At 31.6% G+C, this 20837-nt stretch overlaps 1 protein-coding gene across 1 annotated transcript; it reads left to right on the top strand.

Moving 5' to 3' along the window:
* The first annotated feature begins 4321 nt into the window (after positions 1-4321).
* Positions 4322-11249, top strand: LOC117911505 (zinc transport protein ZntB). Its single transcript, XM_034825909.1, has 7 exons — positions 4322-4403; positions 4481-4596; positions 4737-5762; positions 9532-9611; positions 10128-10392; positions 10504-10784; positions 10860-11249. Exons 3-6 carry the CDS (start codon positions 5003-5005, stop codon positions 10761-10763), a joined length of 1365 nt encoding a protein of 454 aa, XP_034681800.1. The 5' UTR covers positions 4322-4403; positions 4481-4596; positions 4737-5002; the 3' UTR covers positions 10764-10784; positions 10860-11249.
* The last annotated feature ends 9588 nt before the right edge of the window (positions 11250-20837 follow it).

Consider the following 20837-nt stretch of genomic DNA (forward strand, 5'->3'; position numbering starts at 1 on the left):
TTTTCAAAAATTATTCTTTAATGTTTTGTAAAATAAAAGTAATCTAAAATGTTTTTAACTTATTTTTAATATTTTTAAATATACATTTTTAAAAAAATTATATCTAGTGTTTTATTTTTTAATTATTCTATATATCTATATAATTATTTTTTAAAACAATCTTTTATAAAATAAGTGGAAACAACATAAAATAATTAAAAATTGTTATCTAAAAACACTTTTTTTTTTTAATATTCTTAAGAATAAAAAATAGAAAATAGTTTTCTAATTACCAAACAGAAAATTGTTTTAAAAAATACTTGTCAAACTGACTTTAATGCATTCCTGTTTTGTTTTTAAAATTATTATTTTTTTTTTGAATAAAAGTAAAATATATAAGGTATAAATTTACTTGATATTTTTAAAAAAATTAAAATTTAAGGTTTCATTTTTTAAAAAATAATTTTTAAAAACATCAAATTTTCATGTAAGTTTCAAGGGATATTTGTTGATGATTTTTTTTTGTTTTTATAATAATATTTTCTTTTGATTCAAGCATATATTTTGACATATAGGGAGGAATTTAAAATCTTTCTAAAATGAAAAACTCTATTAATAAAATTATTTGAACAAATGCCAAATTTAAACTCTAGAAACCATACTTTTAAATTTTAGATTCCAATAAAATTGGTTTAAGAATCCAATCAAATTAGTATTGTTTGGTCCACATGGAAGAATAATTTTAAATTTTATTTACCCCTTGTAATTTTTGAGCATTGTTTGGTAAAAACCTTATTAACATTCATCTATTATCGTATAATTATTAATAGTGATGATCCTCAATGATAAATTTAGTGTCATATAAACAAACAACTAATATATATATATATATATATATATATATATATATATATATATATATATATATATATATATATATATATATATATATATATATACATAATCAGATGTTAAAATTTCTAATAATAAATTTTGTAACTCTCATAAAATCATGCAATAGCCATGATTAAAATGATCAAACATTGAAAACGTATGTTGATATATCTTTTACATTATATCACATCATATATAATTTAGTTGCTCATCAAATCAAGCTATAATAACAAAATCTTGCAAATATGTTTTATGCTCCGAAATTGAGAGGCTCTTAAGGGGATTGAAAAACTAAAACTATATTGAACAATTAATTACATTCATAAATCTCAATACAACTTGTAGGAGATAGGTTTTTTAAGAAATTGAAATCCAAACAAAGGTTTTATTTTTTGAACAATAATGCATTAATTGGAACATTTAATCTCCTTTTAACAATAATGTAGGAGATAACATTTAGAATCTATTTTGTAGTATTTTTAAAAGATATTTTTAGGTTAAAAGGTTTTTTTTTTTTTTTTTTTTTAATGTGACGTTTAACAAAATTTAGAAAATATATTTTAAAAAATTTTAAATTCATTTATAATGATTCTTGAAAAAACACTTCATAGGTAATTATTCACATAACATTTTTAGAGAAAACATTTCTATTAAAAATACTTTTGAAGGGAAACACTGTCAAATACAATTTAAGAGTTAATTTGAAAATATTTAGAAAAAAACACTTTTAATTTAAAAAAAAAATCAAGTATTTGGAAAAATCAGGAAACACATTTAAAAATTTGAAAAATTACTTGTAACATTAAAAAATCTCTTATAATATATATTAAAAAAGAACCCTTTAGGATTATCTTGAAAATATTTTTAATGACTTTTACTAAAAACACCATAAAAAACACTATTAACCGTGACCTTATTTGGTAAGTATTTTTTAGAACTATTTTTAAAAACTGTTCTATAATGTTTGTAGAAAAAAAAATTTATTTGAAAATGTGAAATATTTTAATATATTTTTAAATATGTTTTAAAAATAATTTTTATGTCTACTTCTTTATTTCTAATTATTTTACATATTTATATAATGTTTTTAAAAATAATTATTAAAAAATAAGTGAAAATAATTTTAAAATATTATTTGAAAACATCATATTTTCTGTTTTTTTAATAAAAAATAATTTTCTAATTACTAAATATGTTTTTTATTTATTTTAAATAATAAAAAATTGTTCTTGAAAACCATTATCAAATGGTGTCTATATCTAGGAATGGCAACGGGGCGGGTTCGGGACGGGTCGCCCCCATCCCAACCCCGCCCCGTTTAGAAAAATCAATTCCCATTCCCGTCCCGTTTAAAAAATTAAACGGGGCGGGGCGGGGCGGGGCGGTTATGGGAATTTCCCATACCCGCCCCGTCCCGCCCCGTTTAGCTTCTTTTTTTTTTTTTTTTTTTTTTTTTTAATTACTTTAAAAATTTTTGTACTGAGTACGTTTCCAAGTAACACTGAGCAGTGAAGAAATTTCCAAGTAAATTCATATTATTGTACTGAGTTCTTGGAGACGCAAGCGAAGGGAACCCTGTTTGGGGTGGCACAGGACCCGCCTGAGCTCCTAACATACCAGAATTCTAACGCAAAAGTGAAGGGGGAACAGGTTGGGCTCCACCTATGGGAGTGGGTGGCCCGGATGGCACCATCTTTCCAAAATAACAATCTACAAACACTCACTCAAGTACACCACAAGATTCAAATAAACTTCCAGTTACACAACAAAGTGAGCAAAACCTGACATTTCCCTCATCCCATCAAGCAGTTTACACCCAAAATCAAGGCCAGAAACTCCAGAGTCCTTGTTGTGCACCAAAAGAAATGGGGAAGCTTTGTGCCTGAGCATACGGAGTTGGGCGTTACCAAACACAAGAGGAAATCCAAACAAAACGAAAACCAAGCAACAAGCTTTGATTCTGAACATTCTAGAATTGGACTAGCTCAGCGATTTCTTCAGTGAACCGCTGTACAATTGATGAGTTTTTAGATCAAGTAAAGCTTCAAACATTCTACAAAAGAGCAACCAATCAACGAATCGAACTCCTAATACAAAACAGAGGTTCAGAATCTCGATATCACCACCTGTCACTCCAAACCCTCACTAAAATCATCACAAAACGACTTCAATCGACGCCCAACACAGATCCAAATCTCCAAACCTCACAGACCCAACAAAGATAAGTTCTTTTTCACACCTTGCACCTCAAATTCCAATCTTTAAACCCCAAAAGATTTAGAGAAAATAAAAAAAGCAAACAGAAAAAAAAATTAACACTCAAAAATAGAAAATCAAACAAAAACCCAAAAGACAAGAACCTAAACACATCGATCGAACCCTAAATCGGCGATCCGGAGCTCCAAACGAGTAAGAGAAATTGATAGCGTCCTGAAAAGCTGAGCCTAAAACGACAACGCTTGAGGACTTACCAGAGTTGAAATTGAACACTGAAAGTCTTCAGAAACTCCAAAGATTTCGATCGAAGACAGAAAAATTGATCAAAATTGGGAAAAACATGCAGCTGCTCTTCACTTTGCCTTTATATGTAAACGGGGCGGGGCGGGGCGGAACGGGATAGGGCAATACCCGAACCCGCCCCGAACCCGTCCCGGGTTTTTTAAAAAAAAACCATACCCGCCCCAAACCCGTTTAATAAATTTTAATCCCATCCCATTAGGGGCGGGGCGGGGCGGGTACCCGAAAAAACCCGCCCCGTTGCCATCCCTACTATATCTCCCTAAATCTTATCCTTTTATTATTTTATTTTATATCCGGTGGCCATGTGAATATCGCAAAAGTTAGAATTTTTATTAAATTTAAAAAAAGAATTAAATTTAGAAATCCAATCAAATTAGTATTATTTGGCTGGCATTGAGGAATTTTTTTTTCATTATTTTCTTAATTATATCTGTCAAACAGTATTTTTTTCAGGAAACCGACACCACCTTCTAAATACATACTAAAAAAGGCAATTTGAGAGATGCAATCATGCTATAAAACAAATATAGAAAAAAAATCCAGTCAACATCTAAAATATTTTCTTAAATAAATTATGAATATAAAAAATAGACAAATTAGGAAAATTAACAAAAAGGATAACCTCAAGAGTCAATGGTCATAAATCCATCTCTCTATATAGCCGATTCCTTCTTTTCCTCTCAAACATCTGTTAAGCCTTCTATACATTACAAGCTTCTAGAAATATATTTATTTAAATAAAAAAAATTATTATTTATCATATAAAAGTCATTATTTACTTATATTTTTGTTTTTTTTTAAAAAAAAAATTCTAAAAATTGAAATAGAAGTAGTTCACATAAGAATTTTCATCATTAATTTGTAGAAGATTTCCTTCATGATTGAAAGTATAATTATTAATTCAATTTAAAAAAGGAAAAAATTGAAAAAAAAAAAAAAATGAAGGGTGGTTGAGGAAGCTTCCTAGCAACTGGACTTCCTGAGGAATGCGTCTCGTCTTTATCTTTCCTGTTTGTTCCCACCATTTAATTTTATTTTTCTGTTGAATTTCAACTCTTTTTGTTTGACATTGTTTGAATCCATCTAGGAATTGTTTTGTGGTTGATGAACAACTCTGGCCAAGAACAACGGGTGGACCTGCCTGATTGTGAGGTGAGTTATTTCTAGTCCAGGCCTGGCATGCAGATTACCAACGAGCATAAGGTAAAGCATTTTGTTGGTTTCCATTGATTTTTGTTGTTTTTGGGTGATAATGGAAATGGGTTTGACTTAGGAAAAAATTCTGTGTTGATGTTTTTGGTGGGTAGGACGCTGAAAGATTTGGTTTTTGAATGATATTTCAGGAATTCGTGAATAGGCAAATTGAAATCTTGGTGGATTTGTTGCTGGTTTGATTTGTGATTCCGATTTGGGGCCTTTTTTCCCATTGTTTTGAGGCATTTGAACTGGGTTTGATTTGGTAGAAAGGGTTGGCAGTTGATTGTTTGGCTGTCGAAAAATTTCAATCCATTGAAATCTGGAATTTGGTGCCAAATTTGAATTAGGATCTAGTGGATAGGTTTTTCTGTTGTTTCTTGAATTGATCAGACAAAGATAGATTTGGAAGGCTATGGAGCTGGCTCGGGAAGAACCCAGCCCCAATGGAGAGGTGGAGGAGGACAATGACAGAGACCTCTCTGGGGATACTCCTCTCAAGGAGACTCGCCATAATCGGACACATTTTCCTGGTGCCGTGAGAAAGAAAGCATATATATTCAATGGGTACGGCGAATTCTATAACAAGGAATGGGATCTTGCTGAAGGCACAGGCAATGAGTTTTGTTGGTACCATGTTGAACTCCCAAAAGGGAATCAGAAACTCTCACAGGCTGCACAACATCTCATTGATGTTCTTTGCCCACCTTTGAAACTCCAGGACATTCTCTCACTTGTTAGCAATGGACCTTTTTGTGGGCATGTTGATGGGGCACTTGTGTTTAGAGTCAATTCACCGGGACCTGCCTCGAGTGATTTTACGTTCCGAATAGCTGCAAGAATTACTGAGAGTTCAGTGATTACGGTGTCCCTGGGCCGTGTTCCCAGATTGGGGTTCTCACCAATGGGTGAATCTCTACTTTCAGAGGTCCCAAGAGTGGAGAGTCCTAGTTATGTTAGAGGCGAGAGGAAGGAAGGGGGTGGAATTGTGATCAGGGAGCATGTTCTTGAGTTTCTGTTGACAATGAATCATTCTGAGGGGGGCGATAATCCTGTACCTAGAACTGTATCAAATCTTGTTGTTCACATTATTGATACACATGTGGACCAACTCCAAGATCTTGTGACTAAACTTGAAATGGAGTTGGATTCAGTGGAGTTTGAAATGGATAAAGGTAAGTTTCATTTTATGGCAATACAGATTGCCTCCCTAGACAATCTTTATTTTTTGTCCCTTTCATATAATGCTTCTCTTGATTGTTTGTGCATTTTCTGATCAAATCACTTTTCTGGTCTGGTTATTCTAGGATTCATGTATTCCTTTTGTCATAACTTTGTAGATGGTTAAGGCTTTGGTGATTACTTTTGTCTCACTGTTAAATTTTTTTTTGTCCTTTTGATTTAAAACAGTAACTTCATTGTTCTATGCGGTATTGTAAAATGACAAAAATACAATTGAGTGGAATATTTATTGCTAGGAGAAGACAGATGTGGATTGCCAAAAATATTTATTGCTGGATTGAGGAAAATGACATTTTTCTTAATTTTTTTGGGTTTAGTTTTCATTGATAGTTGTAATTGGACAAAAGAGTTTTTGTTACTTATTGTAGGTAAACAGTTAAGAAAGACAAAGGAAAGATAAATGGAGGTGTATAAAACAGAAGAACCCAAAAAAATGAAGAAGAAAAAGAATCCCTTTTACTATTCCATGATTGACTGAATCCGTGAATATAACACAATAAAAACCATACAATAAGGTACTTACCATTGAAAATTTTATCCTTAGAAGGAACAAATCTCAAAACAAAATCATCATAAACCTCATTGCAATTTCATTTTCAATATCACTCACAGTCACTTGTTCAAACTCATTACCATAAACAAAATGTTAAAGCCCAACCATGCGATTTACACGAAACAAAAATAATTAAGGATTTTATTGTTGAGAAAATTAATACCTCTCAAAAGCAAGGTTGTTGTTTGTGGGAGATGGGAAGAGAAAATTTGCAGTGTTTACTTTTAGTACTATTGATGATTAGACATATGCGATGGCATAATGCTAAGATAAATTTATTGGGTGGTCACATTATTCTATTCTAATTTCCAAACCTAGGCATAAGATTATTGATGCACCATAACAGAGCATGCTGGAAGTGAAACTTTATATTGTATGGATGCTTCTAAAGAGTGGAGTACACATGTTGAACTCTTGACACTTCAGAAGTCCTTGTGTAGCACTTTTTAGTTTCTTTCCTTTATTCATTCATGTCTTATGAATGTTCTCCATAATGAAGTATGATCAATGTTCTCATACATTTATCATAATTTTTCCATGAGTAATCCTTTTACAGGACAAATTAATTGTTTGATACAATGTTATAGAATTTACTCATCAATAATCTAACATTCTATATTTTGTGTCAAATTTCAAGTCCTCTTATATTTTCCCAACATTGGTGCAACTATGCAGGAATACTTTTGAGAAATTATAGATAGTTTTTTCTTCCTCCTTTCAGTCATTGTCAGGGATCACCAAAGAAATCTAGTCAATGCTGTTGTTTGGAATAATATTGTATGTGAACCTACAAAACTATTTTTTTGGGTAATACGGGGATTCAATTAATATTTATGCTAGCTGGGTATATGACTACTGGAAGACACTAACTTCCTTTAAGCGCACCTTGCATTTTGTCTGGATGCCAGGTTGAGTAATATGTATAGACATAAGAGGTGAATCATATTTTAAGAAATTAAATCAAATTTCCTAAGATGATCCTGAACAATCTTTAGTAATTTTATGGTGTAGGGATCCATGGATCTGATCTGCGTATCTCATGTGCACCTTATTATGGGAGAAGCTGGAACTCAAAATATAAGAAAATATAAGTATTTGTAAGATACTCTGGTGTATAAAGCATATAGATATTTTAAACTATTTTCTTAGGCTTTCTTCTTGTCCAGAAATTGGTATTCTTAAAACCTACCATCTTTAAGTGTCTTGAGACTCCTTTGGAAATCAACATGAACATCCAAGCATGGAAGTTTTAAGCGGAATGTTTTAAATAATTTTCTCAAGCATTCACCTTGTCAAAAATAGTTCTCATAAAAGGTAAAAGGAGATAGAAGAAAAGCAAGATTGTTTTTCCATATCGGTTTTCCTCAATTCAAATTGGAAATGCTGTCTGAAGCCAGAAATTTGCCCAAATAACTGCAATATAAAAACAACTGAAAAAGTAATGACTCTACCTAATAGTTTACCTGTTGAATCTGTTTAAGTCATTGAATATCTTGAATGGATCGATCATAACTATAGCCCAAAATTTGAGGGGACTAAAACTATATTCCCAGCTAAATTTATGTTTTAGCTGAGAGTAAAGAACTAGTAATTTTTATGCATTACTACTAACCTTCACCTAAACGTATGTTATCATTACATAGTGGGACTTATGTTGACAGGAGATTCAATCCTAAGTAATTGTGCCTATGCATGATAGTAAATTAGTGTCTTAGAAAACTTGGTGCTTAGTAATATAAGTTTCACACAATCCACAAACCATGAATCACTAAGACATTTCATGTTAGCGTAATGTGAATTTACATTTCAGTGCACCTAACTGTGAAGCGAAGTTCCTATATACCTTTGATTGAGGCCTTGCAGTAGTATAAAGAATTTGATCGTGACTAAAGATTTCTATTTTTTTAATGATTGTATCTGTTGCAATGCAACTAATTTTAATTCCAAATAAAGTTCAATAGCCAAAATCTAAAATAATAAAAGCCAACATTTCTGGTTAAGGAATCACATTGCAGAGTGTGAGCCTTAAGGGGAAGAGTTAAAAAAACCAAACATTTGAGATCACCTAATCTTGAATGGACCCCATGATATCTTTTGAAGTTTCTCAAATTCATTTCTATTGATCAGGTAATGAGACACTGATTGGACATTGCGATCATTTTTGAAGCATGGGCCATCAGTTGAATAATTCTTGTATATGGAAAAGAGGCATGCATATCTATGAGAATTGTTGCATTATATTATATTACATTATAAGTAGTCTTCTCTTTTTCGAGGGTTTGTAAAGGGGCATGACCTGGCCTTTAGCCTTCCACCAATGGTCAAGGGCCTATGTAGAATAGAAAAAATTGTTGTTATATTCTGAAATGGTTGATTACTTACACAAAAGATCTCCCCACTTTAAATAAGTTTGCATTTTGAAGATGTTCTCTTATTTTCTTCAATAGGATTTAAAAGAAATTTGAACTATCATATTAGGCTCGAATTAAGCAATATATGAGCCTAAGCACCTTCATGCCAGGTTCTTGTGTCTTTCCTTTATGATATAATTAGCAATATACCAAGTACTAATGATATTTGTATGTGTTGGATTCTGGCTATTTGTATATTGTAAGAGTTGGGGTTCGTATCATACCTTGAATTGAGTTGAGGACAAGTTTTAATGAAAAAGCTGATGGTAATTTGGAAATTTCTTGCAACTAAAAAAATATATTGATTTGGGTTGATAAAAGCTTTTGGTGATTTCTTTAATTCCTGTAGTAATTGCAGGCTGCTTGATGAGTAAAGGTTTCTTTGCATATTATTATCTGCTAGGATAGCCTGAGGAATGATATTAGAGATGTATCATTTTTGCGATTTTTGTATGATTGAGTGGTTAGATTCTATATATTTTCCTTTGGCTTGTCATGCTTATTTTCATATTTCTTGATGAGCGACCCCATTGTCAGTTTGGTTGGGTTTAGGGTATGGGGATCCCAGGGTAGAAACTTAACCTCACTGGTTGGCTTGGATGGTTGGTTTAAAAGAAATTGTCTTCAGCTTACTGGTCCTTTAAGGGCTTAAATCCTGATATATATTGCCCCAGTTAGAATTTTCATGGTTTATTCTTTTGTTGAACTTAAGTTGTGATTTCTTTCCCTTGATTGCAGGTGGTTTTGCTTTGAAGAAACAAATGTTGGATGACAGGAGATTCCCAAAATTGCATCTTAATTTGCAGCGACTCTTGCAGGTAGTTATCTGTCCATCCGTTAGCTTTTCTGCCAAAAGGAGGAATAAATGTAAAGGAAATTTTACTAATCATTTTAAGATTTAAGTTGCTTGGTAATGGGTAAATTCTAGTTCTAGTGGTGATTTGGGACTCAAGTGCATGACAAGAAACCATTGAAATCTGGATTAAGAGTCAGAGTCAATGGCAGGTCCTTAACCAATAGAGTCTTGCTCTTTCATGGGGTTCATTGGCTGCTTACCATGGGGCCAAGTTTTTGAGATTTAGAACACTTCAGATTTTGTCTGGAGGTTGAGGTTTGTCGGACCAACTAAAAATCAACTGATCTGTTCATGGGGTGTTTTTGTATTTTTCATACCTCCTTTGCCAGACTACCCAGAGGAGTGTGATTGTGTGAAGCTTAAGTTTGGTCCAAATGTCCAATAAATCCTCCTGCAAAAATCATTCTAAATACGAAATTAAAACTGTACTAGTCAAATGTTCTTATGGTTGTTTATGTATTAATGTTACTGGAACTAGGTAATAGCACATGGGGAGCAAGTGTTTCCTAGAGTCAAGGAAAAGTGCTCTTCAAAACGATGGTTTGCCAGCGAGGATATTATCTCACTTGAAGAGTTAATCGGACGGCTCAGGAGGTTAAAAGAGAATGTTGGGTTTATAGCCAATCGTGTTACAGCAATCCAGGCTGGTCTTGATAGCTGGCAAGCCGAGCAAATAAACAGGAAATTATATTATCTCTCATTCCTCTCAATAATATTCCTTCCCTTATCCATCATCACTGGAGGTAAAAACTCTCTTTGATATGACCTTCCTTGATTAGTTTCAATGCAAGTATGATTTCAGTTTTGTGTAAAAATGCACTTAACATGTTCACTTTGTTGGGCACTCTTAACAGTGTTCGGGATGAATGTGGGAGGAGTTCCATGGACAGGACAACGAGACCCAGCTCTAAAAAATGGGTTCCGCAACGTCATCTTACTGTGTGTGATGATGTTATTTCTAGTGCTCTTATGCTTTGCTTTCCCAGCTATCTATGCCCGTATAGCTTCTTGGCGGAGACGAAGGGCTTTACGGAGAAGCTGGTCGCTCAACAGGAAGTCATTCCTTAAGAGAATCCCCGGCGGATCCGAAAGAGGGGGTTATCTTAGGATTTGAAGAGAGTAATACCATCTCATGGTACATTCTCTATCATTCATTTTCCTCTTTGTCGTCTACTCTGCAGAATTTAATGTCTTGCGATACTTTTTCCAGGAAAGTTCTTCAACCCACCAGTTGCCATCAACCAACTTGGGTTTATCCATTTCTTGAATGACAAACAATAGCATCTTAATCAACTCCTCCATGGAAATGGAAATTCTTGTGAAGTGTTTGATGTTTATTCCAGTCAAAGATGAAACAGGTTCGAGTTTTCTAGTTGGAAGTGAGCCTATTCTTTTGTTGATTCCATTTTTCCATCTTTCGTGTTTTCCTCTCAGTATATATCGCCTTCCACTTCCAGAGAACCCATTAACTGTATGTGCATTTTATTTTTCGGTCCTAGACAGATACATTGAGAATCATTGTCATTTAATGTAATAGTATGTTACTAACATAATCATTGTCTAGTAACCCATTAACTGTATGTTACTAGAAATTCCTCAAGATGAAGATTATGATAAATCTTGGAACAAAGTAGAGATTGCTAATGAAGAGAGCATAAGGTTGGATGGAAACCCGGAAGGACATTCCATTATAGTCAATATACTTCTTCTTATAGAGAAGGGTAGATTGGAACATCAAGAGCATAATCTACATACTGCTCAAATCTGCACCAGAGAAAACAAAAGAAATAGGAATACTATTATTGATAATCAACAACACTGTCAACAGAATACATAAACAAATAAATGGAAAACCAGCTTCCTTTCACAGAGATTACAAAGGTTCCTGAATGCAAAGTAGGAAAGGGAATCTGTCATAACAACAAATGTAAGGAAGGTTGCTGTCATAACAGTAAAGAACTAATAAGAAAATTTTGTAAGGAAATGCAACCTGGGAACTAGATTCAATTGGTGATTCAATTGAACTTTTGCAAATCCTGGAATAGATGGGTCTCATTTCCAGTTACTTCATAACAACAAACATCTGTCCATAAATATATTTCCAAAATTGTAAACCTGCTTGTAAGCAAAAAAATTACAATCTGAAGCACAAAAAGATGTGTGAAGGATGAAGCCTTCCTAACATAGAAGATTCTGCAACCGGAAAACGGATCACATATTGACATCCATTCTAGAAAATTACTCTTCTTCAAAAGAAACCAAGCATAAATATTTTTCTAGATAACTTGGCCCTAGAAAATGTCTTATATCAATAAAATAGTAACATAAGAAAAGAGCACAAACAAAAACAAGAATGCCTTGTTAGCTCTAGTTTTGTCTTTGCTAATGAAATTACCATATGAACAAACTACTAATGTTACAAGAGTATTTATAAGAAGAGAAGCTAAGTTTAGTCTTTGGCAATCTTGAGCTTTTTTTGTGATTGTAAGTTGTCACCATTGCTTGAATTAAATATGTTTGTATCTTCTTCATCATAGACTCATTCTACAATGAACCTTGCTGACGTTCGGGCTATGTCATTCATTTTGTTAATCTTTGTGACGAAAACTAATGTCTTCCTATAAGAGTGGATCAACTTTTTATAAAACAAACTATTCATTCCTTTTTGAAATACAAAGTTGATGAAGTTATGTAAGAAGAGTTTTTTTCCTTTCTAATCATGATCATAATTTGTTATTTGTTAAAAATTTCAAAATATTGCGCCTGTTTTTTTGTTTTAACGAACTTAATTACAAGACATCCAATGATTTTTTTCTGCAACATCAAACAAGATTAAAGTAGCTTGGTGAGTTTCATCAACAATTGTAAGTCTTAGCATATACCTATATTAATTCCATTAATCAATAAAATAAATAAAAGAGTTTTAGTAAGTATATTCGTTGCTTGAGTGTTTAATAAATCAACATGAATGAAGGATACCTTGGACAATAATTTGCATTGGTGTTGCAACATTTTGGGCACTTCACTATTTGGTTTTTCAGCACCACTTTCTTATTGCATTTTGTACATGCATTGTACCAAGGTTCATCCATATTATCAACGTTGACAATTGTTGTTTTGAATAAATAATGAATTTTCTTGTTTTTTTTACCAAACATATCTAATTTACTTAATGACTTAAATTAAACTATTAAGTCACTTTAAGTTATTAAATTGGTTTACCAAACACCCACGAAGTTTAATGAATAATTAAGCATCCTCTTAGATACACTCCCTAAAAGTAAATAAATTCTACATAGAAACTAGAACCTTTTGTATGAAAATTATGAACTTATTTTATATTTTTTAAAATTATTTTTAAAAAATTTTAAATTTAAGGTGGTAAAATTTTTTTGATAGTATATACTATATCGGAAGACAAAAACATGAAAGTGTATTCAAATGGATATTAAGGCCTTTACTCAATAGGATGATTACAAGCTGAATCATGGTTGTTTAATTGATGTTCTATAGTTATTTGGATTTGAAAATCAAGTAACTTTTTAAGCTATGTTTGTTTCATGGAAAAGTTTAAAGGAAAATGTGAGGGAAAAAACAAAAAAAAAAAAAGAGGAAAAGCAAATAGAAAGAAAAAATGAATATATATATATATATATATATATATATATATATATATACATATATATATATCGGTAACCAAAGATAGCCTTAGTTAGTAGGGAATGAATTTAAAACTTATTTTTAATGAAGTAACTCAATCAATTAATTCCCTGTAAGATGACATACTAGTTATACTACATGTGCCCATAGGAGGAATTTCATCATTTTTATGTACAATCTCTTCACCCATTCCAATTTAAAGGATTAGTCAATCAAATAATAGATAGTAACTGGGTCGGTTTGAAAATAAATGAATTGCTAGTCGTAGAATATTATTCCCGTCAGACTTAAACCTAACTAAAATAACGAGGGTTCGGTCAATTTGACCCCCCCCTTTTTCGCCGAAGTAAATTGACCTACGGTAAGGGGTCAGAGATTTTTCTCCCATTCATATATCATAGATCGGCAGGGATATTTTTATTCCTTGTCCCCCCTTTACAGTACAGTATTATAAGGGTGTTTGTTAGGTATTGTTCTCAAAACCCATTTTTTTTTTTTTTTTTGGAGAATAGGAAAATGGAAAAACATATTCAGCAAAAATAAAAAAATAAAAAACAACTTCATGTTCTTAAGAATATATTTTAGTACCTGTTTGGCCATGTTTTCATAAATTTGTTTTTAAAAGCTATTTTTATTCTTTAACTTAAAAAAAGTTTTTAAAAATAAGTTTTGGAAAACATGATCAAACGGGCTCATGTTTTCCTTTTGAAAATTCAAAATGATATCTGAGAAATTCATCAAAGGACCCAATGGATACAAGATCAAGACAAATGGAAGATCCTTTAATCATAGGAAACATATGTAAGATGAATATGCATTTAGGAATTTTATATCTCTTCATGCATCTTTAAAAACTTGATTTATACATTAAAGTTATATTTCCATTAAAACCCGAATTTCAGCAAATGAACATTAGGCAAACCATTTTAAAATTGGCATACTCATTGACCTAAAGACCTTGCCTAAGTGTTAGAAGTGAAAAAAAAAAGGTTTTTAGGCCAAAAATGTTGAACTGGTTGAGACACTGGTTAATCGGTTAAGGTACTAGTCAACCGATGAGGGTACCAGTCAACCAGTTATGTTTTCCTGGTCAAGAGCTGGTCAAGAGATGCAAAAAATATTTTCTCTCTTTTAATAGCTTTTCATTCCCAGTCATGTGTCTTGAGTATCCACTATCCAAGAACAATTTATCATTCTTTGAACTCTGCAACACATAACTCAAGTTGATTTAGGTACCCATATCTTTTTGGGTCCTTGAGGGTTAGTGATCTTAAATTTTTCAACCAAAATCTTTTTAGTTTTTGCATTTAAATTCTTTTAAGAACCATTTCTTAAAGAGCATGTGTTACTAATGTGTCATATTCTTTCATAAAAGTTGCAAGTAGTGGAAAGACTTACACTTGTGGATTTCTTTACAAAATGGTTTTTAAAATACTTTTGATTGTTTGAGGATTTGAATCCTAACTCTTGTTTGTCAAAGATACATTTTTGGTTAGCTAGGATCTCTTCAAAAGATTTTTGTCCACAAGAAAATATTGAAAAAGAGGAGGTTAATAATTCATTTTTCTTTCTTAAAATCTCATTTTCTTTTTTCATGATAAGTTTTAGAATCTTCAACATTAGAAAATTTTTCTTTTACTTCTCTAAGTTCTTTTTCAAGTTGTTGAACTTTCTTTTTGAGAAAATCATTTTTCAAACCAAGTTTGTCAAAATCCTCATACAACTCTTCAAAAGCATCATGTATATCTTCATAGTTAATGTTAGAGTTTACCTCATCAAGTTCATTTATTGCCATAAAGCACATGTTTGTCACTTCTTTCTCATTTTCTTCTTCGGATGATTCATCTTCACTTTCACTCCAAGTAGTCATCATTGTCTTCTTCTTTCTCCTTTTGGCTTCAATTTTGTAGAAATGACAATCATATTTAATGTGTCCTAGTTTCTTGCACTTGAAGCACACCAAGTCCCTTTTCTCTTTCCATATCTTCTTGTCACCATGGGATGAAGATTCCTTTTTAGAGGTGTCTCTTCTAGAAGTGAGCCTTCTTCCTTTAAACTTTTCACCTATCATGAACTTGTTGAACTTTCTTGTGATGAGGGCTATCATCTTCTTCACTTTTTTTTTCTTCTTCAACTTCTTCTTCTTCCATAGCAGTAGTTTTGAGAGCTATGTTCTTCTTATTTTTGTCTTCCTTTTCTTGTTGTTTTTTTGCCAAAGTGATCTCATATGTCATCAATGACCTTATGAACTCCTCCAAAGGTAGTTTAGTCAAGTCTTTGGCTTCTTGAATTGCAGTGAGCTTTGCATCCCACTTTGATAGAAGTGACCTTAAGATCTTCATCACCTTATTTGATTTCTTGTAGGTCTTTCTCAAGGCTTCAAGACCATTGACAATGTCGGTGAACCTAGTAATCATCTCAACAATAGTTTCATTTTCTTTCATAAAAAACAATTTATAACTATGAACAAGTAAATTGATTTTTGACTCTTTAACTTGATTTGTTCCTTCATGAGTTACTTCAAGTAATCTCCAAATTTCTTTTGTCAATTTGCATTTACAAATTCTATTATATTCATTTCTATGTATCGCACATTACAAAGTATAAACGATTCTAGCATTTAATTGAAAATTTCTTCTATCGCTCTCATCTCATTCTTGTTTGGGTTTTGGAACCATGACTCCATCAACTAGTTTTGAAGGAATAGTTAGACCATCTTCAATGACATCTCATAAGTCTAAATCGGTTTATTGTAAAAACCAATTCATTTTAGTTTTCCAATAGGGATAATCAATTTTCGTAAAAAATTGAGGTCTATTGGTTGCAAAACTTTCAATTTGAAATGAGCTTGATGGATTAGTCATTACCTTTTAGATGGTTAAGTCTTAAACAAGAGGTCTAACTCTAATACCTATTGTAGGACCTCAAGTGCTACCAACTCTCAAAAAAAAAAAAAAATTGTTGTCAGGAAAGGTGCATACCCTAGCCTTATAGTGTATTCACCTAAGCGTCCACAACATTAGAAAACAAAGAGAGTTGATGGATGCGGCCAACCCTCCAATTTGCCAACATATGCTGACAAGGATTTTTGCATTAATAAAAAAAATGACGATGATAGATAAGGGAATTTGACTTACCCAAGATTTTATGAAGCAAAGAATATCAATTATGAGTATATCGATCATGGGTGTGAAAAGAAGGAGAAGAAGATAATGTATAAGATCTTTTATATTAGTTAATGTATATATGGAAACAATGGACTTTTCATAAATTGTTCCTACTCACTATTTTAAAAAAGGGTTCATTGAGTTATAAAATTTTTAAAAATTTTCATATGGTGTCACTTCAAAAAAATGACACTATAAATTTAAAATTAGCACCATCTAACTACCCTAACTGAAGATTTTTTATATGATGTGTCACATTTATAAATTTTAAGCTCTATAGTGTCATTATTTTAAATGTGACACCATAAATTATTTTTGTAGTAGTGTTTAAAAATTGTTTCCAGATAACAATGACCAAACAATATTAGAAAATTTAAAAAACTGTTATTCAATCACAAGGCCAAACAAGCTCTTAGTTGTTTTTTTGTTTTCACTTGTTTCTTAAAATCTATTTTTAAAAAATAATGGGATAAATATCAAGAATAATTGAAAATAAAATATTATATATAAAATTTATTTTTTAAAAACATTTGGAAATATGAAAAACAAGTTGAAAACATTCTAAGTTCTCAAACAAACTCTTTCACATGAAAACATATTTTCAAAAATTATTCTTAAAAACTATTTTTTAAATATAATTGTAAAAAATATTCCAAACAACCCCTATGATTGCACTTTTTTTACATAAAATTAGAGAAAATATGAATGAAGGGATATTGAGATTGAATAAAATGAAGGTTGAAAAGGTTCTTAAAAGAGGTTTTGATTCTATGCTTATGAGTCTTATGTCTAAGATTCTTGTAAAGCTTACTTTTTGTCATCCAAAATGACATGGATGATCAAATCAAAATTGAAACTGGTAAGATATATGAGAAAAAAATGTTAGACTTTGTTGTGGAATTGTTTTCAAAATTAGTTTTGAAAAATAGTTTTTTAATAATAGTTTTTAAAAATTATTTTATAATATTCTGTAGACAAAAAGTTCATTTATGAACCTAAAATATTTTTGACTTATTTCCTATGTTTTTAAATATGTTTTAAAAATAACTTTTGAATATTATGTTTTATTTATAATCATTCTTCATATTTGTATAATTATTTTTCAAAACAACTCTAAGAAAACAAATAAAAACAATTGAAAATGATTAAAATATGCTCACTAAAAACACCATGTTTTTTTATGTTTAAGAAAAGAAAATTATTTTTGAAAACAATTACTAAACAAGGTCTTAGTGTTTGATTATATTATGTGAGAAAATTTTGAAAAGGAAAGATTTCTCATCTTTTTGAAAAATTGAAATTTGAAATTGATTACATCAAATAAATAGACTTAGCAAAAGTTGAGATTTGCCACAAATTTCTCAACTACATTAGCTAACAAAACAAAACCAACTCCTAAAAATACTGAAACAAACAAATTTCCCTATCTTAAATAATTCAAATTTTATTAAATAGAAAAAAGAAACTAGAAACTCCTAACTTTAAGCTTTGGTTAACTCCTAACATTTTGACACTCTCCCTCAAGTTGGTGCATAGATGTCTATCATGCCCAACTTGCTTGTTAGAAATTCAAAGTTTGGCTTGATGAATCCTTTTGTAAGGATATAAGCTATTTGTTGAAACAAATGGCATGCATGTAACACTAGTTTCCAATTTCTCCTTGATAAAATGTCTATCAATCTCCACATGCTTAGTCTTGTAATGTTGAACTGGGTTATGTGCAATGTTGATTGCAACTTTATTATCGCAATATAACTTCATTGTACCTTCAATTGGTTGCCTTAACTCTTCTAAGACACATTTTAGCTACAACATCTCACAAATTCCATGTGACATAGCTCTAAATTCTATCTCAACACTACTTCTAGCCACTATGCTCTGTTGCTTACTCCTCCATGTAACCAAATTACCCCAAACAAATGTGCAGTAACCTGTGGTGGACCTTTTATCAGTAACCGAACCAACCCAATCAATGTTAATATAAGCTTCAACACCATGTTGTTCATTCTTCCTGAAATATAGTCCCTTTCCCGGTGTGCTCTTAAGGTATCTTAAGATTTGGTAAACGACTTCAAGGTGCTCTTCATATGGAGAGTGCATGAATTGACTCACCACACTTACTGCAAAAGCTATATCTAGATGAGTATGAGATAAATAGATTAACTTACCAACTAACCTCTAGTATTTTGTTGTATCAATTGGAACCTTTTCGTTACTATCTATAGGCCTCAAGTTCGATTCCATAGGTGTTTCTGATGGTTTGCAACCACTCATATCAGTTTCTTTTAAGAGATCAAAGATATGCTCCCTTTGTGAAACCACGATCATTTTTTTTTTTTATCTTGTAACCTCCATGCCTAAGAAGTACTTTAAGGAACCCAAATCTTTAATTTAAACTCAATGGCTAAGCTCTTTTTCAACCTATCTATCTCTATTAAATCATCTCTAGTAAAAATCATATCATCTACATAAACAATTAAAAGTGCAATTTTACCTACTGATGAAAACTTTACAAATAAGGTGTGATTTGTTTGCCCTTGTGTGTAGCCTTGCTTCTTAACTGATTGAGTAAATTTATCAAACCAGACCCTCAGTGATTGTTTAAGGTCGTATAAAGACTTTCTTAGTTTGCACACCTTTGAACCATAGTTTCCATCAAATCCTAGAAGAGAGTCCATGTACACCTCTTCTTTCAAATCTCCGTTTAGGAATGCATTCTTAACATCTAATTATTGGAGTGTCCAATCTAAATTTATTGCAATTGATAGGAGAACTCATACCGTATTCAACTTGGCAACCGATGTAAAAGTCTCGGAGTAGTCTACACCATAGGTTTGGGTAAACCCTTTGGCCACCAATCGAGCTTTGTATCTTTCCAAGGTGCCATATGCATTGTACTTTATTGTAAAAACCCATTTTCAGCCAACTATTTTCTTCTCTCTGGGCATATCAACTACTTCCCAAGTCTCATTTTTTTTCAAGAGCCCTCATTTCTTCAAGAATAGCTTCCTTCCATTCCGGAACCTATAGAGCATCCTGCACATTTTTTGGGATTTCTACACAAGAGAGTTAAGTGGTAAAGCCATAAAACGAGGGTGACAAATTTTCATAAGATATGAAGTTAGACATAGGATGTTTTGTGCAAGTTCTAACACTTTTACGATAAGTAATTGAAACATCTAAATTTTTATTGACTCAAACTTGGACTTAGAAGGGCTTGACACCAAAGGAAGTTTACCTGACAACTCATTTGAGGAATTAGTAAAGTTTTGAATTGTACATAGGTTGGACTCATGGAGTTGTTGCAAAGTTGAATTTTTTTTTTCTTTGAAGACGTCTCTTCCTTGAATAGACGTGAAGCTCATGTTTTGCTTTACTTGTTTTTTCTCTCATCTTCGTTTTTTCATGCTTATGTAACGACATTAAAGGATTGATTCCATTAATTTCATCTCTTAAACTACCTAAGTCTTGATTTGTGGCTATAGTGTTTTGGTTCAAGTGTTGATCTGTGGCTATAGTGTCTCAATTCAGGTGTTGATCTATGGTTGTAGTGTCTTAATTTTCTAGAGTTGAAGGAATAGGGTGATCATAGGTAAATTCAACTAAAATTGGTGGTTTTGGCTCTATTTGGAAAACATCCCCAACATAAGAAACTTCACTCTCACTCTCCTCTTGAAGATGATTATTATCAAAATATAGGGTTGTCTCAAAGAAAGTCAAATCCATAGACACAAACAATTTTCTTGAAACAGGGTCAAAACACTTACATCATTTTTGTGTTGGAGAGTAGCAAACAAAGACACATTTTCTAGCTTTAGGATCAAGTTTCCCACAATTATGGCTATGAATATGGACAAATGCAGTTCACCCAAAAAAATTTGGTGAAATATTAGTAACAAGACGTGATGTGGGAAAACAATTTTTAAAAATATCCACTGGTTTTTGAAAATGCAAAACTCTTGTTAGCATTCAATTAATAAAAAATGTAGCCATAAAAATAGCTTCAACCCATAAATATTTAGGTGTCTTAGTTGAAAAAAGAAAGACTCTAGCAATTTCAAGAAAATGTCGATTTTTTCTTTCAGCAACTTCATTTTGTTATGAAGTGTCATTGCAAGAACTTTGATGAACAATTTTTTTTTCTCAAAAAATTTCTCTAATATTTTATTGAAATATTCCTTTTCATTGTCACTTCTAAACACTTGAATTTTTTCTTGAAATTGTGTTTGTACCATATTGAAATTTTTTTTGAAAGCTTGTTCAACATCAGATTTTTTTCTTAACAAATACACTCATGTTATTCTTGTGTGATCATCAATAAATGTAGTGAACCATTTTTTTCTTGAAAGAGTAGTAACTAT

This window comes from Vitis riparia, chromosome 3, assembly GCF_004353265.1.
Source record: "Vitis riparia cultivar Riparia Gloire de Montpellier isolate 1030 chromosome 3, EGFV_Vit.rip_1.0, whole genome shotgun sequence".
NCBI classification, from domain to species: Eukaryota; Viridiplantae; Streptophyta; class Magnoliopsida; order Vitales; family Vitaceae; genus Vitis; species Vitis riparia.

Bases quoted from the DNA above. Each gene is read 5' to 3' on its own strand.
- LOC117911505 (XM_034825909.1), top strand. From the start codon at position 5,003: ATGGAGCTGGCTCGGGAAGAACCCAGCCCCAATGGAGAGGTGGAGGAG. The intron at 5,763-9,531 runs GTAAGTTTCATT...CCTTGATTGCAG, and splicing joins GGAGTTTGAAATGGATAAAG to GTGGTTTTGCTTTGAAGAAA. The intron at 9,612-10,127 runs GTAGTTATCTGT...TACTGGAACTAG, and splicing joins ATTTGCAGCGACTCTTGCAG to GTAATAGCACATGGGGAGCA.